Source organism: Trachemys scripta, chromosome 10 (assembly GCF_013100865.1).
Source record: "Trachemys scripta elegans isolate TJP31775 chromosome 10, CAS_Tse_1.0, whole genome shotgun sequence".
In the NCBI taxonomy this organism is placed as follows: domain Eukaryota; kingdom Metazoa; phylum Chordata; order Testudines; family Emydidae; genus Trachemys; species Trachemys scripta.
This window is the reverse complement of record NC_048307.1, coordinates 75,642,122-75,659,178: the sequence shown is the minus strand read 5'-3', so window position 1 is coordinate 75,659,178 and position 17,057 is coordinate 75,642,122. Positions and strand designations below refer to the sequence as shown.

General features: G+C 40.1%; 1 protein-coding gene and 1 long non-coding RNA gene across 32 annotated transcripts in view; one reads left to right on the top strand and one right to left on the bottom strand.

The window, feature by feature from the left end:
* Positions 1–499: 499 nt before the first annotated feature.
* NR2F2 (nuclear receptor subfamily 2 group F member 2) lies at positions 500–13,976 on the bottom strand. Of its 3 annotated transcripts, none has more exons than XM_034783549.1 (3): positions 13,290–13,976; positions 5,412–5,939; positions 500–2,587 (listed from the first exon to the last, which is right to left on the bottom strand). In XM_034783549.1, the coding sequence occupies exons 1-3, from the start codon at positions 13,330–13,332 to the stop codon at positions 2,313–2,315; spliced, it is 846 nt and encodes a 281-aa protein (XP_034639440.1). In that variant the 5' UTR covers positions 13,333–13,976; the 3' UTR covers positions 500–2,312. The 3 variants fall into 3 exon arrangements, with proteins under 3 accessions (XP_034639440.1, XP_034639438.1, XP_034639439.1); XM_034783547.1 differs by lacking the exon at positions 13,290–13,976 and adding an exon at positions 7,444–8,655 and having other exon boundaries at positions 5,412–5,960; XM_034783548.1 differs by lacking the exon at positions 13,290–13,976 and adding an exon at positions 7,444–8,652.
* LOC117883795 overlaps positions 9,208–17,057 on the top strand; it is a 35,105-nt gene continuing 27,255 nt past the window's right edge. For 4 of the 29 annotated variants that reach the window (XR_004647406.1, XR_004647403.1, XR_004647408.1 and 1 more), the window contains exon 1: positions 9,711–9,725. This is a non-coding gene — a long non-coding RNA (uncharacterized LOC117883795). Of the gene's footprint in view, positions 9,264–9,707; positions 9,726–12,034; positions 12,698–13,083; positions 13,192–17,057 lie in introns of those variants that run through there. The other 25 variants (XR_004647407.1, XR_004647404.1, XR_004647392.1 and 22 more) reach the window with 23 other exon arrangements.

The following is a 17,057-nucleotide window of genomic DNA, read 5'->3' as shown; positions in this document are numbered from 1 at the left end:
ATCTGCTATAGACTATAGGTGGGGGACGGGACACACACACACACGCACACACACACACAAAAGAAAGCAACCGCTTTCAAAATCAGAGCACCCTGCTTCGTGTCTTTCCTTCCTTCAAATTGTATTTGCGATGACAAGGGATAGGAAGTATTAAATACACAAATTGTGTATCCGATCCTGCAGCACTTACGCAGATAAAACTCCCACTGATCTGAATGGGACCTTTGCCGGCGCGAGTATTCCAATATAGGGCCCTGCAGATGTATGTGTGTAAGCAGAGGTACACATACATTCACGTATCCCAAATGTAAAATATGTTGACGACCTCTGGTCAAGCTTTCACTGGCCAATTTTTTTTAATCCACTTGCTATTAAATATACATTAAAAACAGTCTCCTCAGTCCTACAAGCTAAGTCACTCCATCTGAAGACCTCTCAATGACAACGATAGATGGCAGTTACAGAGTATTATAAAAAATCACACATGCTTAAAGAAAACTCATTGCAAACAACTGACCTGTATTTACAATACTGCTATTACCTTGCTCCAGTGATCTTGTGCGTGTATGTCAGAAATTTACAAAAGATTTTTCCTCCCATTCTGATCATAAAATAGATACCGATCTTCAGATTTCTAATACTTTTTCACAACAATACCTTTCCTATGCAGGCACTTAAGTGTGACAAAAATAAGGGCCTTCTCTAGAAAATCCATTTTTAATTAACAGGAGGATTAGATGAATGGGGGGGGGGGGTAATGGTTTACCATTTCAATATAGTACTTCCTAAACCAAAGATAAACCATGAATTTAAGTCCCCCAACCCCACTCCCGAATTAAACAGGTAAATACACTACTATAAGTCTGCTACAAACTTATTGTGATAATTAAACAAATCAATTGCCTATGGATTTATAGGACTACAAACTATAGAGAAGTAATGTGGTTTCTGAAAGACATTTATGACAGCCAAACAAGTTTCAGATATCAAATAATATTTTAATTTCTGAATACTTTCAATTTTCCTTGGAATATAACACACAAAGACTCGACCAAACAGTTCAGTTATTATAACTTTTACAGTATACAGAAATGTTGCACTTAAAAAAAAACCTTCAGTTTTTTTAAACACAAAACTGTAAACTCTAAGATACTGAATCAATCACGTTATCTATAAGTGCCAACAGTGTTATTTTGTCATGCTGATTTCAATGATATTTTTTTTAAAAAGGGAAAATATCAACAATTATTATAATACAAAGGGCTTGCAAATATACAAACAGATAGAGGAGTTTAATAACAATTCATGAAGAACTATGTGGAACCCAATCCAAATTACAAAAGTTCACTTTGTTTTTTTTTTGTTTTTTTTTGTTTTTGTTTTTAGTTTTTTGTTTTTGTTTTTTTTTAATCAAAACCATAATGTGTCTTGGACACAATTCATTCTACCTACAATAAATCCCCACAGTTCATTTTCTGTCTGAAAATATCAAAAACCTAGTTTTTGGGGTAGTTAAGTGACATGTGGTTCATTCGGGTCTATATAATTATAGCTCTCTCTCTCAGCTTCAAGCTAAATTTTGGGTCACCACCTCTAAGTGCGCTTCCATCATTGTGTTGTTGAGGGGTTTTTTCCTTTTCTTTTCCTTTCTTCCTATGATACTTTCGTGGACTTAGTTTTAATTCTTTCAGAACATATATTTTAAGGATACACATTTTTTTAAAGAAGCCAAGATTATATCAAAAATTATTATAGAACCACAGAATAAACTGGTTTGAAACCAGAAAAATACAAAAAAGAACAACTATAGGTACATAGACACATAGGACAATTAATAATTTGGAAAAAAAAGACTTACTTTTTTCCATTGCTAATTTTCTCCAAATTTCTTTTAAAAGCACTTTCAGCGAGATATTTTTCTTTAAAAAGTTTACCCCATAAAAGAAAAAAAAAGAAAAGAAAAAAGAAAAACCCACCCTAATGTATTTCCTTCCTTCTTTCTTTTTTTCTTTTACTTTTCTTTTCCCTTTATTTTTTAAACAAAAGAAATGATAAGTAGCAAGTTTTTTTTCTCTTAATGACACGGGAGTTTTTAATGCATTCTGTAAAAGTTCATTTGAGAGTCTTTTTTTTTTTTAATTCACAGTCCATTATTTTTTTCCTGTCTTCTTTTAGCAAACTTGTAACATCCTTTTACATCCTTAGCAGAAGGAAATATAAGCAACCACCAGAACCCAAATGTCATTTGCTTTCCTTTCCCTCTCTTTCATCTCCCTTCTCAATATATATATTTTAATTTTTTCTCCAATATTTTATTGAATGGACATATAAGGCCAGTTAAAACTGCTGCCAGACAGTAACATATCCCTGATTAGGGTTTCTATTGGGGTTTTACCTACCAAACGGACGAAAAACAATTGCTCTATGACAGAAGATGAGACAGTGCGCAGTGAGGGAAGACGTAGTAATAACTTCCCGAATCGCGTTGGTTGGTTGGGGTACTGGCTCCTAACATATTCTTCCAAAGCACACTGTGACTTCTCCTGTAAACTTTCAACATGGGCTACATCAGAGAGACCACAGGCATCTAGAAGAAAGTTAAAAAAAGAAAGAAAGAAAGAAAACAATCAGTTTAAAGAAGATTGTTTTAAAAAACTGGTAAAATTAGGCGTAGATAGTGGTTGATCATGTCGCTCTCAGAGCTAAGCATGTTTTTAGCAAAAAGTGAATATATATATATATATTCCACCCTTCGGAAGGGTCTACTCTAGAATCAAACCCAGCTTCAAGATCTAAGGGTTTAATTGCACTACTGACCTAGGCGTTAATACTGAGATGCTGGGAAAGTGTCATTTAATTATTAATTATTATTATTATTATTTGCAAAGGTTGAAAAGCATGCGGGGGAGAAACCACTATTTTTCCCACTCGGAAAATAATTGTGAAGAGTCTCATCATATGGCTAGAAGGAATACTAATAATAATAAATAATAATAATTATTAATAATTAATAATAAAACTGGCCCAGCAAAGAATAATGGCGCCCCGGTTCCAGCAATAGATTCTCCCCCAAAGAAGACAACGCGTTTTTCTTCAGTCTTTGAAACTGATTTAAGTGGCCCTTTAAAACTGATCTTGTCAGTTTAGCCTATTCAGAGGCAGCCATGCAAACTGTGATCTCTCTGTTCATTTGAGCTGTCTCTCTCCCCCCCCCCCCCACTTCTTTTTCTTTTTCTCACTTTTTCTTTTTTTTTTCTTTTAAACCCAAATCCTCTACAAGACGAAAACTCCCTGATATGGTCTGGACATTTTTCTGATACGCTAAAATACAATCAGTTCCCTTTAAATCAGAGACGTCTGTACTGAAAGAGCACAGGTTGTGACCTGACCTCTCTGTGGCTTCTTAGGCTAACACATGCATATTCTGCGAGTCATTAGGACCCAGATTTTAAATAAAGAAAAAAAAAAGGGGGGGGGGGTAAAAAAGCAAACATCATATGCATCTATGTGTGTATGTTTTACATCATTGAGCGTTATTGGGGCGCCTGAGAAGCTGCGTGCATAACCTTATATTTGCATGTGTGTATTTCCACAAAATCAGATAACAGAAACCTTTATCTAGTTGGGAGGCAATTTGCATGCCAGGCCTCACATTTTGCAAATAGTAATAAATTTAACAGTTACGACAGTGTCGGACGATTGTTTTCTTGAAAGGCTAAAAAAGTGCTCTTTAGAAATCCAGGATTTGAAATAAACTCATCAGGGTTGTGTTGGGGAGTGTGTGTGCTGGGGGTGGGGGAAAATCCCAGATGAAAATTTGAGCGAGGGATAAAATGCATCCTTGAAAAATGACAGGGAAATAAAATAAGCATCCCACAAACAAACGGTAGATTCTGCTTTTCCTAGGGCTAGATGCTCCCTGCTAATTGATCACCTTAGGACTTTACCACGAGTAATTTGAAAAAAAAAAAAAAGTTTTACGTGTAAAGCAATAATATATAAAAGGAAGTTTAGGTCACGACCCAGAACCTGGACAAAGTCCAGAAAATGACTTGGTTCCCCAGACCCCCTTTAACACAACAAGGAATGGATTGTGAGTCCTCCTCCCCCCACTCCACATAAACTACATTTTTTTTTCTGTTTCCTGATATCAGGCTTTAAAAAACTCCGATGAGTAATTATTTTACAAGTCCTGCTTCCATTCATATGTTTATCACGTGGCCACTTTCCCAAGCTTTCAAATTAGTTACAAAAGAAATCATTTAAGAAAACAAAACCACCTTAATCCAAAACTTCTAGAGGTCCAATACAGTGTGTCACCGGATGCCGCCTTAAAGTTAGCAGCCTCGACAAACGCAGTGCACAAATTAGAAAGCATATATTTAAATATATATATATATATATACATATATATATACATATATATAGCCTCCAGAGTTAAAATCAAGTCTATTACTCACACAGGTTAGACTACGGTGCAAGTTAATTAGATTTCACAATGCATTCAATTATTGTTTTATAACTCATATACTATTTATATGCTGAAAAAGTTGGCACGTATTTTCTACTTTTAATTATCTAAGAAACACCTTACTGCTTTGATTATTTCCTTCCAGAGAGAGGCATAGCTGTGTAACCATCGAATTAAATTTTTAAGCCCCAACTAAGAATCCTCTCCTGTTACTTTTCATATTATTACTATGTATGTACTGGAGAATTATCTTTTACAAACCGCTACTTACTTTGGACCCTACAACTCCTGCTGGGTCTAACTGCAAACTTTCCCCCTTAGATCAAATGATACAGAACTGCTCATTGCCACATTCTATTTAACTCAGAGACAGCTCTTTGGGAAATCTGATTTATTTTATTTTATGGGATAGAAACGAATGTATTTTAAATTCAGCTTTGCATGCTTAACTTTTTTTTAATTCACTTTTTAATCTCGCAGGACTGCTGCTGTTGTTGTTGTTGTTGTTTCGCGGTTGCCCATAAAATGATCCTTCTTTTTTTCAAGTGGTTTCAGGGATGGGAAGCCTTGCATTTAACAACATCAGACAGCTTGTGCTGCTGTTTGGATTGGTGTCGTTAAATGCCAGAGCTATACGGTTAAATCAAATATTTTCACTAGGGAAGGCAGAGGCTCACATGTCTTATTGGTGCTCAAAGGTTCCCCCCCCCGCCCCCGATCATTGTTAAAACTATTTGAAGGCTCCCTGTAAGGGTGCTTATAGGCCAGGCCTTCCTTGGAGAAACACATCCCATTTTTCTAAAAGGACACATGTAGCAATGATTCTGGTGGGGTTTCCAGCTTCTCACACTTTGCCAGAGTGAACCGATTTCAAAGGGGCGGCTGGGGAGGGGAAGGGAAGGGATGGGAGGAGGGAAGAGTGCAAATAAATGCTGCCTACCTGAGGTGAAGAGGACTATGGCCTTTAAACAGCTATATTCTGCAGAGTCGACATGCAATGCTTTCAGTTTTTCTACTTGCTCTTGGAAGATTCGTATGTGGTCCATAAAGGCGACCACTCGGTCAGCAGACATCGGCGAAGCGTGGAGGCCAGCAGCGGCCAGGAGAGGAGCTACGTGGAGGGGCATGGAGCATTGGGCAGCGTTGAGCACAAATAACTCGCTCCAGGTCAGCCTGAGGAGGGCCACCTGGTCTGTGATCTGGAGGTCTGGGAAGAAGGGGATATTCCTGGCCCACTCCACCGCACTGAAGAGCATCCTGGCTGCCAGTTCACAAATGTTCTCGATGCCCATGATGTTGTTGGGTTGCATGCATTGACTGCCAAAGCGGGAGGTTGGGTAAGGTTCTGCTCGCAGAAGAAGGGAGATATATCCGGATAGATAGGAATGGCAGTTGAGAGGGTCCCCATTTGTCAAGGCGAATTGACCATGAGTTGGCTGTGTGGGTGGCATTCTGCCCCTCTGGACGGCTGCAGTAAATAAAGAAGAAACTACAGCAATTAATACCTGAATTGCTACGATCCTTTTCCAATCAAGTTCTGCTTTGTGTGTGACCCTGGGTAAAGGCATCTTCGGGGGGACATGCATTTCCCGGACAGAGTTCAGCCTGGGTCTGGTTTAGGGCTCTGCAGTTCCTGATTAAAGTAAAAGCAGCAATAAAAGCTAAACAAGGCTCTGTACATGCCTCAAGGCTGCTGCTCTGAACTGCTTTAAGGACACTACGGATCCTCAGTTCCTAAACACACAAGAATTCACCCCCCCCTGCCCCCTCATATGTACCGAACGTCTGTGTGTATGTGTGTGTGTGTGTGGGGGGGGGGGGAATTCCTCTTCATTACAGCTGATATTGCTTATTGATTTAGGGCTGCAGGGCGGGGAGGGTGCAGACACCTTTCAAAACACAAAGTGCTCGTCCCAGACAGCATTTATTGACTATTCAACAATCCTTTAAAAAGGTAAAACCCCCCTGCAACAGAGACGGGTAGATACAGCCATGCGACGGGCGCGGGTTATTATTTAAAAGCACCTTTATCAGCTGCTCGTGGAAAGTGGGCCTTTCATTTTGTTCATAAATTTACATGGTGACAGCGAGAGAAAAGGAGAGGGAAAGGGAATAATAGCCAGAGATGGAGAAAGAAGGGAGAGTGGCTGAAATGTGCGGGGCTTCGATTTGTTATTTAGCAGATAACAAGGTTAGTGACTCTTGCAGACACACAAAGACAAGCCTGGCAGTCCAAAGCCCCCCTAACCCTTAACCTACATAGCAGCGTCCAGACACAGAACACGCCATTGCAAAACTGGAGGCTCAGATTTCTCGTCTAATTTTATATCACAAAGACTCGATTTGCACGGATCAAAACCCCCTCAGCTACTTCTTTCTTTCTTCCATCTCCTGTCCCTTTTACCCACATTCTCGCTGTCTCTCCTGGGGGGTGGGGGAGAGCATTACAATACTAAAAAGACGGGTTTATTTTTAAAAATCAGACTGAGAATCCATAGTGGAATGCAGAAGAACCCTGCAGTAATGCGAGTTACATTGCTACAGTAATTCGAACCTCCTGTGTAAGGGTGGGTGATGGGGGTAGGTATTCATCTATCTATCTATAAATTCACACACGCACGATTTGGGGGTAATGCTGAACATGCAGGAGGAAACATTAAAAAAGTAACCACGCCTCAGAATAATCATCTCCCTCCTTAAACAGCTGAACCTAAAATAGCCACTTCCAATGAACCTCCATCAGCCAAATCCCACACATCAATGAGGAGGGCAGGAGAAAGCAGGCAAGTCCCCCTCCCCTCAACATCTCTTTCTGAATTAAGGGAAAGTTTATCTCACTCGCTGTTTATTGTTGATTTGGCTTTTTTTTTTCCCTTTAAAAAAAAAAACTGATTTGTTTGAAGGGGAGAAAAGAAAACCAGAAAAGCAAAATGCAGTGACTGAAAATTGGAAAACAAATGAAATCCCAATACCTTCCCGTCTCATGCCAACTTTGAGGCATTTTTTGAGCCGGCAGTACTGACACTGATTGCGGTGGTGTTGGTCAATGGGACAGTTCCTGTTGGCACGACACGTATAGCTCAGGTTCCGTCTAACACTCCGCTTGAAGAAACTCTTGCAACCCTCGCAGGTAAATTGGCCATAATGTTTGCCACTAGACTTGTCCCCACAAACCACACATTCAATGTGCTGCTGCTGTTGCTGCTTGTCTCCTCCTTGGCTCTGCTGGCTTGGCTGGTTGGTCTGGGCTGGAGTGCTGGGGGGCCCTCCTTGTCCCGGGGTTTGTGGTGTGTGAGGGGCCCCAGCTGGTGGTCCTTGCACTGGAGGGGGTTGAGCAGGTTGAGTTCCCTGAGCTCCGGGTACATCGTCCTGGGGGTCTCGCCACGCACCAACTACCATTGCCATATCTATTGGACACCGTTTCCAAACTTCCTGTTCCCCCTTTATTTTTAAAGTTTGTTTGCTTTGCTTTCAGATCAGCTTTGCAGCAGTTTCTCTCTCTCTCTTTTTTTCCCCTTAAAAAAGGAGAAAAGGGGGGTTGGGGGGGGCAGAAAAAAATGCCAGCGAAGGCGGAGGACGAGGGGTGTTGGGGGGGGGGGCAGATTGCGAGTCGATTGTCTGGCTTAAAGACAGAAAAGTAAGGGGGTGGTAGGGGTAGGGGGGGAGAGAGAGAGAGAGAGAGAGAGGAAAAAATCTCTTCAAAGATCTCCCTCTCTCTCTCTCTTAAAGCTGATCTGCTGCAGAGGAGTTGAAGGAGGAGAGGCGAGTGTCGGGGGGCCAGGTCCAGGGAAGCTCACAATCAGCCATTCAGGAAAGCCATCAAAATAAGAATGGAGAAAAGGTTAAAGATTACACACAAGGCTTGCAAAGACAAAAAAAAAAAAAAAAAATTGCCCCACTAAAAAGACTTTTCTCGGCGCAGAAAGCGGAGGGGTTCGCTGTAGTTTTTTGAAGTCCAGGTTGTGGAAACATCAACCGAGATCGGCTTCGCTTTTTTTCCCCCTCTTTCTTTCCGCTGCTTCTTCCTCTCTCTCTTTTTTTTTTCTTTTCTTTATTTTGCTGCTGCTTCTCCTCCTGCTGCCGCCGCTGTTGCTGCTGCTGCTGCTCGCTGCCTTGTGCCGCGTCTCCTTCTTTGCAACTGGGGCTCTTAGCGCAGTTGGTTCACACAACACATGGGGTGGAGGGGGGGGGGGGGGGGGGGGAAGGGGGAGGTGAAGGGAAAGAGTCAACTCTCCAGCTTAGAGCTCAGCCAGTGATAATGATAAAAGAGGAGAGCAGGAGGAGGAAGAGGAGGAGGGAAAGACGGATCACAACCTAGAACACAGCATCATTCTTCATGCAAAAAAAAAAAAAAAGCAAGACGAGAAGAGACACGGGAGGGACAATCAACCCCCCCCCCCCACGACCAACAAAAAAAAAAAAAAAAAAAAAAAAAAAAAAAGCAAAAGCAAAAGAACTGAGAATCAAAGTGATCAAATATGCTAAGAAGGGGGGTTAGGAAGTGAATGCGATTTATAGGAGCGGGGCTGGCAGAGTGGTGAGTGCTTTCTCTGCGATCAGCTCACTGAGCTCTCTATATAGTGAACTTTGACACGACTGCTGCAACTTAGCACACGTTACCATGGCGACCGCTCGCCTTATAAGGCAACAGACTGTGTTTGACTGGTCAAAAGCTCCCGGACCTCCCCTCGCCTCTCATTGGACCGCTCAGCCTTGTGCTGGCTGGCATGGCTGCCAAAGCAGGCTGCCCGGTCCTAAAGGGAGAGCGGTTCTCGGACAGCTTAGAACGGAGGTGGGGGATGATTTTTTTTTAAATATGATCGTTATTATTATATCTTTGCACTTTCCCTTTGCCTGAGTTGCAGGGTCTTTCAAAAGACTGGGGGGAAATAAGGCTGGAGACCCAGATAAATATCCATGGCAAAGTGAGACTGAAATAGGCTTTGTAGATCTCAGACTTTATTAACTCTTTGATCAGGCACGAGAAAAAAAAAATCTGATCTTTTATCATCACCTGTAAGCCAGAGAGTTACATTACATGTTCCTGTCCCCTGTTGTGGTGATAATGTCATAAAATAAATTCCTAATGGATTTTTTTCGGGGGGCGGGGGGTGGGTGGGTAAAAATAACAACTTCTGGGTTAAATAAGGTGATCGGATGCAATTCTTATAAATCAAAAATTGGGGAAGGAGTGCTTTCAGAATTGATATTCTTCAGTGACTACCTTCTCCTTTTTAGGGTTAAAGTTTCGCAGGTATGTAGATTTAACTTTTTAATTGCTCAATCCGCGAAGAGGATGCTGACAAAAAGATAACTGTGTCATTCAGATGCTGCAGTTAAAAGACATTATCATGAACCTTATTCAACATCATTAAAAAAACCCTCTAAAATGGAGTTAGCTGTAAACTATAATTTCAGTATATGCAACCCTAGCTAATTATTGTGAATGATTATTTGCAAAGGTAGAGATACCTGTATTCATACCATACACATTAGTGAAATGTCTGTGTGTATGCTACATATATATTAGATATACATCTATCAATGTATATAGACAGAGACATCAGTGAATATGGTACTTGATCACAGAATAGTTGAGTATAGACTTCATTGTTTCTTGACTGCGCTGGCATTTCAAGAACCGTTCTTTTCATCAAACACCCAAACATAAATTGGAAATAATTAGCATACAAATACACACCACACATGTCTGAATATCTATATATGTGAACACATACCCACACATTTATTCTGAGTTGCATAGTGTTTACAGCAATAGCAATGATTTAATCAAGTACAGCATATCTTACATTCATTGAGTATGTTGGAAAAATTCAGTGCTGTTTTCCAGAATATGAATTTATTTTCTTTGACCAGAAACCTAGGCGGGTTGGTCATAACGCAATGCATTTCTAGCTATTCAACTTTATTCTTTTTGTTTTAGGCTAAGCAGAAATTCACGGATAATATACAGGGATGCGGTAGCATTGTGACTCGGTAGCACAATCCCTGTACTATATATGGAGCAACTCTAAATAGGTAACCGATCTAAGTACACAGGGACAATTGTTTATATCCTATTGAACCTGGGTACTAAACACCATAACGGAGATAGTTAGTTTATTTCCCATTGAATAGCTGCAGCAAGCACCAGAATAGACAAACGCATGGATAGCTAGCAATTAATTTTAAAATACATAGATAAATGGACAGGCAGACAGTTACTTCTATACAAATATACACATACATATATACACAAGTCTGAGATAGGGACTTATACACATATAGTCAAACTAAGTAGAAACATGGGAACCCAGATGCCTACAAACTATATACAGGATTCATTGCTGCAGCTTTCCCCCTCCACACACACTTTTTCATGTTGCCACATGCACACACCCCTTCTGCCGCAGAAATAATATATGTCTCTAAAGCCGCAGGTGCTGAGATGATTGGAAAGTTGTAAAAAGCACCTAGATTTGACACTGTCCTGTTTATAAACCTGGAATATAATAAGATTCCACCAACAAAGATACGCGCCTGGTCAATTTCAAAGGCAGGCTGTAGAATTCCAATTGATCATGATGTAGCAATATAAACCCTTAACTTAAATAGTGATCGAGGGGGAGATAGAAAGAAAGGGGTTGGGGGAAGGGACCTTTTACGGTTAAAATGTGGAGAGCTGCCTTATGATTTCCAAATAACTCAGACATTAGGGGTCACACATTTTAGTTGAGAATATAAAACATAGTTGTTGACTGTAGTTTATGTGGCATGTCTTGGAAAAGGTTTCCTCTCTCAAATCTTATAAAGTGTACAGGGATAATTCATCATCTAAAAACATGAACATCTTAACAAATGCAGAAAGAGCGTTTATTTTTTTAACAGCGTCCACATTATGAATAGTTTGAATATGTGATCTACCTATATATTCTTAACAGCTCCAGTATATTCGGATTACTCAAACCATAATGAAGAATGCCCCAGCTCAACTATTTGCTCTTCGAGGGATACAACAATACAACTGTCTATTAGGTGGTTTCCTATTTATTTGAAAACACCCCTGCGATATAGGCTGATGTAGAATAGATGAATATAATGATGAACTACAGCTAATTTTGCTGAATAATATTTGAAAAATGAGCGTATCGCTGATAGATGAAGATTCTAAAATGTCCTTATGGGAGCTGAGTCACAACAGAACAGTCATATTTGGAAAGTAGGATTGTATTATTAATTATTATTATTATTAATTATTATTATTTACAAAAAGAATAAATCCCTCCTGCCATTTTACTGCAGATGTAAATGTATTTTAATGAGCGGGGGGCGGAAAGCTTTATTTTATTAACATAAAGTTTGGGATAGCGTCCGTGTAAATCTTTAGGAAAGAGGGGGAGATCTGTTTTTCTGGCAGAAACTTGCCTAATAGTCCTCTAATTCTGTATAGATTAAATCGCAATAGGAATACAGCATCGAACAAATACCGAGTTTCACTCTGAACTCAGTGGAAAGCAGTTACGTCTAACAGAATGCAATGAATTCCTCTTCTCCCTGAATGTAGTATGTGTGTGTTTTTCTCTTCCACCACACTGAAGTTCCATGAATAGGGAAAGTGGCTCCTATTGTGTGACTCTGAACTTCCAAGTCAATGCAATTTTTAACCACTGGCTTGTGGTACTTTGAAAATCACCAGGAGCTGTCAGAGTTGGGTCCTCTGAAAAATTTACAGTGCTAAATCAGAGCATATGCTGTGAGAGAGGGAAAAAAATTGCTTAAGATTGGAGCAAGTACAGTATCTGTCTGCCCCCTAGTGTAAGTCTCTTATCTGCCTAAAATTCAACTTTAAAAGAAAAGGATCTCTTAAAGGGAAACGACTTTTGGCTCACGTATGCATACGAGAATGAAACTTCTGTGCATTTTAATCTGATTAATTCCTAAGGATTTAAAATTAATTGGCTTGGACACTCCTAGGCGGACAGTTAGATTTCTGCATCAGGGTTTCTCCAAGCCCTGTGTTGAATAGGTATTTTTAAGCGGAGGGGGGGGGGGACGGGGACGGGACTGGTTTGTGATTTTTTTTTTAAATGAGAAGCCATGCCTCTCATGCTTTTGTCAGAATAGAGCAGTTTTGCTGCTTAAAGTCAGATCTGCACCTTTTGCAATAAAGAAGGATAAATCTTTGCCTTAAAGCTGCAGACCAGCTGCCAACCGCACCTTCCGATGGTGAGTATCCATCTGCTTCTTACCATTGTACTTGCTTAAACAGAAATTGTTCCTGGTGGGAGAAAGATGGGTTCTCAGCGCTACACATTCAACCTTTCTCAAAATAATAATAATAATAGTAATAATAATAATTAATAAAAAATGCTGCCAACTTCCCACGATTACAAAATTCCGTGCAGAATTCCTAGCACTAAAGTAGGAGATTTGGTTCCCCTGCATCCTTAATAATCAGTTACTATAACAAAGTAGAATTAGTCGGTTACTATAACAAAGTCCCCTTTCAGAAGGGCTGTTCGTTCTTCACTCTTGTTTGAAATGACTTTGATGCACGTTTGTATATTAGCTTTTGAATCTGATTTGGGTCGTTTTGTTTATTTTTACTAAAGGACGTGATAACTGATGGTGCTGTAATTGCAGACACTGGGTCTCTTCCCTCTCCTCCCCCCACCCCTTCCCGAGCAACCCACGTAACCTTAGAAACGATAGTTTAATACGTAAGTTATCTAACAATTGTTTTTTAAAGAGAAACACAAGATCACAACACATTAAAAAAAAAGAGTGAAAAAGAAGAAGAAACTATAAGTAAACATACCAAAACCATATTTGCCTTGTTCAAGGTCCCAAATCGCTTGCATCTTCTTTTTCTACCTCTCCTTTAGTTTGGCAGGTGAAACAAACAACCAAAAAAAAACCGCTGTTTGCCCCCCTGAAAAGATGTGCGTTGGGTAATTAAAGAGAATCGCCTTCTTGGTGTTTATCTAAGCGATTGTGCAAACTGATAAAAAAAAAAAGTAAATAAATAAATAAAAGAAAAAGAGGCTACAACCTTCGGGGGGTAGGGGGAGAGAAAGAAGCGAGTTGAAGGGAATAGATCTCCCCCAGCCTAAAGGGAAGTGCTTTCCGTGTGTTATTAGCGTTCAGCCTTGGGGGGGAAAAAACAACAACTGAACACTCACTCTAACTTTGCACAGACAGGGTTTGAGGGAGAGCTTTGTACATAGCTGCTTAGGAATGTGCGCCTCGCCTTTAAGAAGAAAAAAAAAAACCCACCCAAACCCAAGGTAGGAGATGTCTTTGAGTGATCCTTGTCTCTCATCTCATTCCTTAGAAGGAAGAGCGTCTTGCTACACCTTGTTTGGAGCTGAAAAGACCCGAGACTTAAAAACCAAACCAAAACAAAGGGGAAAAAAATCCCCAAAACCCACAGCCCCCCTCGTCCATCCGGAAACAATATAGATAAATAAGAGTGAAATCTCCTAACTTAGTGAGTGTTGTGGTCGGATGTGTGCACCCGATTTCAAACCCGCCAAGAGAAAAACCGCAAACAACTGCAGGCGAGCGAGCAACACATGCACAGAAAGGGGATTGGGGCGGGGGGCGGACGAAGAGATAGTGTCCTCTTTAGGGTCGGTAGGGAACGCAAGCACATGCTAAAGCAAGCTGGAAAAGAGTCGGAGCTAACCGGGAATCCCTCTTTCTCTCTGCCCCTGAGATCCCAGCTAGAAGGAGTTACTCCACAATTTTTTTTTCATTTTAAAATAAATAAGTCCATCCATAAAACCCGCTGGAATGGTCATCGCTGTGCTAATTAACCCCCCTAGAAAGACATTTCCCCAGCCCGTCACAAACAGGGCAACTTTAGAAATGCAAAGCGCGGCTTGGGGGGTTTAATTTGTTCATTTTTTAAAATTTAAGGATCCTGTTGCGAACCTGCTATTACGCCCATCCCCGACCCACTAAAACAGTCCTTCCTCCTTTCCTAATGAACGAGACGCTAGCGCAGGGAGAGTTTGGGACAATTTGGAATACATTATGCTGCGATTGGCAGTCTGGTACAGTTTTAAACTTAATGGATTCCTGCTTCTTCCTTTTTGTTTTAAGAAAAGAATGAGGGGGGAGGGGGAGTAGAGGGGGAGGGGCACACACGGACCTTTTATTTTAGGAAGCTGTTATGGTAAGAAGTGTGTCAAACTTGACAAATGGAACAAACATTCTTCCACTCTTACTTGTCTTTGCCTTAAAACAGGAATTAAGTTAACCACAGTTCTGAATGTTAATTGCATGTTTACTGAGCTAATGAAAATTACAAATGGGTTTTAGCACCTCAAACAATGATGAAAAAACGATGAAGGCAACCATCATCACAGCCTGGGGGGAGGGAAGAGTGGGGAAGGGAGCGGGAAGGAATAAACGCACAATATTGACCAGAAGGGTAAATCTTTTAACTGATCATTAATACCCTAACTCTGGTCTACACAAGTTTCCACTCCTGTTAAGTCTGATCAGTACATGCGAGATGGAGACACAGCCCAGTTGAATGAATTTTTATTATTGCCATAGGGACATTCAGATTGCCCCCCCATGCTGTCCTCCCTCCTCCGCAAAATAAACCCCTTACGGGTGAGAATTCCTAAGGTGTGCTGACAAGCATATGATACATAGTAAAGTAATTTCCTCTCTTAGCCCACGCCTCCCCCTCCCCACACACTATCTTCCCCAAATGTTCCTTTTCTATCAATCCCAAAGGCTGGGAGGGAGAGGGGCAGAGGAAGGGAGAATTAACCCTCCCCCCCGGTTTATCCTTGCAATCCAAGGAGGAAAGGATGACCTAATAATTCAGTTTTATGATAACAATTTTCATGCTTGAAAACAAACTGCCCAATGAAACCTAAAGGAAACAAGGAAGAGAGAGATAGATTGTGGACTATACCTTTAAGGATTCTCCCCCCCACCCCAAGGTGCTGTATGGAGGGGATTTAATTAAATCGGCTAAAGATGTTTTAAATCTAAAATAAAAAAATATTTCCAGGGAGACGTTTTCCCTCTGGTGTGCAGCTCAGCGTTTGAAAACTTTGGCCCAAGTTGTAGTGATAGCCGCAACTCTGCTCTCCAGGGGTCAGAGGTGAGGGCTATTTTAACCCTAAAAGCCTGCGAATGACCAAGGTTGAAACTAGGCTTGCAATACTAATAGCCATAATTACCTCCACTCATTCCAGGGGCATTCCTGCAGAAGAAATGTTAGACGCTGGGTAAGAATATCTTGGGGTTGATCATTTTTTTTTAAATAACAGCAATATCAAGGAATTTCTCAAAGTGCTCCATTTGCTTGTGGGATTGGAGCCTTCTTTTATTTTTTTTTTTTTGCAAGCATTCCCAAGGCGCTAGGTCTTTGTCTTAGAAGGAATGGAGTGTCTGAATGGTGTGAAAGGGACAGAGAGGGTCGCTTCAAATCGATTTTACTTGTCCTCTCTGTCTTTTCGGATCAACGCCCTTCAATGGACACATAGGTGCTCTTTCAACCAAAAACTTGTGCAACATTTTCTGCCTGTATTGGTGCTAAATACAATAAATGCTGGGCAGATTTTTTCTTCTTCTTTCCAAAGCAGAAAGCACCCTAATTAAATTGTTTTATATGGACAGTCAAGACAGACCAATTAAGTATGCATTAGTATAAAGATATATTCTGGAGATAATCGCTCTATACAAGATGTGTAAAGTTTCTCCGGCAGAGAGGGTGTAACACCTTTCGATATGGATCCCCCCTCTCACCCCCAGTCGTCTCCTTTACCTGAATAAGGCACTGGATAAATTAGTTAAAAGCCATTAGGTAAAGTGGTTTATAAACAAAGTTAACAGGTGGATGTACTCGTTTGTATAGTAGAATATTTAATTGTAGTACACATACGTAATATACAGCTATATATTCATGTTATATATATTATATATAACATGAATATATAACTCATGTGCAGTATGTGTACTACAATTATATATATATATATATATATATATATATATATATATATATATATATAAGTGCAGGTAATATTCAGCTAATATAGAGACAGATGACTAAATACACACATGTAATAAAATATATAGCTGTGTATAAAATATAGGTCATATAAACATACATGCTAAATATAATACATGAATAGATATATATATAATTATGTATTCATGTATTATATTTTATACACACGTGCATACACATACACCTATCTATACACCAGTATAAACACTGACACATATTACATACTGATTTAATCATTTACAATAGAAAATATTTCACATTCCAGGCACGGGCTTTCCCTGGGAAGAAATAAGAGATCAGAAGAAGCACTCATGAACTCCTCTTTCTGGCCATTTTAGTACCTTAGAGAAAGCTCTCTAACGTGGATAGTTATAGAAAATAGGGTTTAAGATCTAGTCCGTTGTTAATTGTTTTAAGGGCAGTTTCCATATTCCAGCCCTCACTCATTTTAACCTATTAAAGGGGGTTGGGGGAACATAGCCTCAGATTGCTAGGAGAAGAAGCGTATGGATGGATGTGAAGTTCTTGAGGCACCTTGTATTCCCA

What these genes read in the sequence shown, in the direction of transcription:
- NR2F2 (XM_034783547.1), bottom strand. Translation starts at nt 7,876, where the DNA reads ATGGCAATGGTAGTTGGTGCGTGGCGAGACCCCCAGGACGATGTACCC. An exon ending in AGTTGGCATGAGACGGGAAG is followed by an intron (nt 5,961 to 7,443) that starts GTATTGGGATTT and finishes TAATTGCTGTAG; the next exon opens with TTTCTTCTTTATTTACTGCA. An exon ending in CATAGTCCTCTTCACCTCAG is followed by an intron (nt 2,588 to 5,411) that starts GTAGGCAGCATT and finishes ACTTTCTTCTAG; the next exon opens with ATGCCTGTGGTCTCTCTGAT.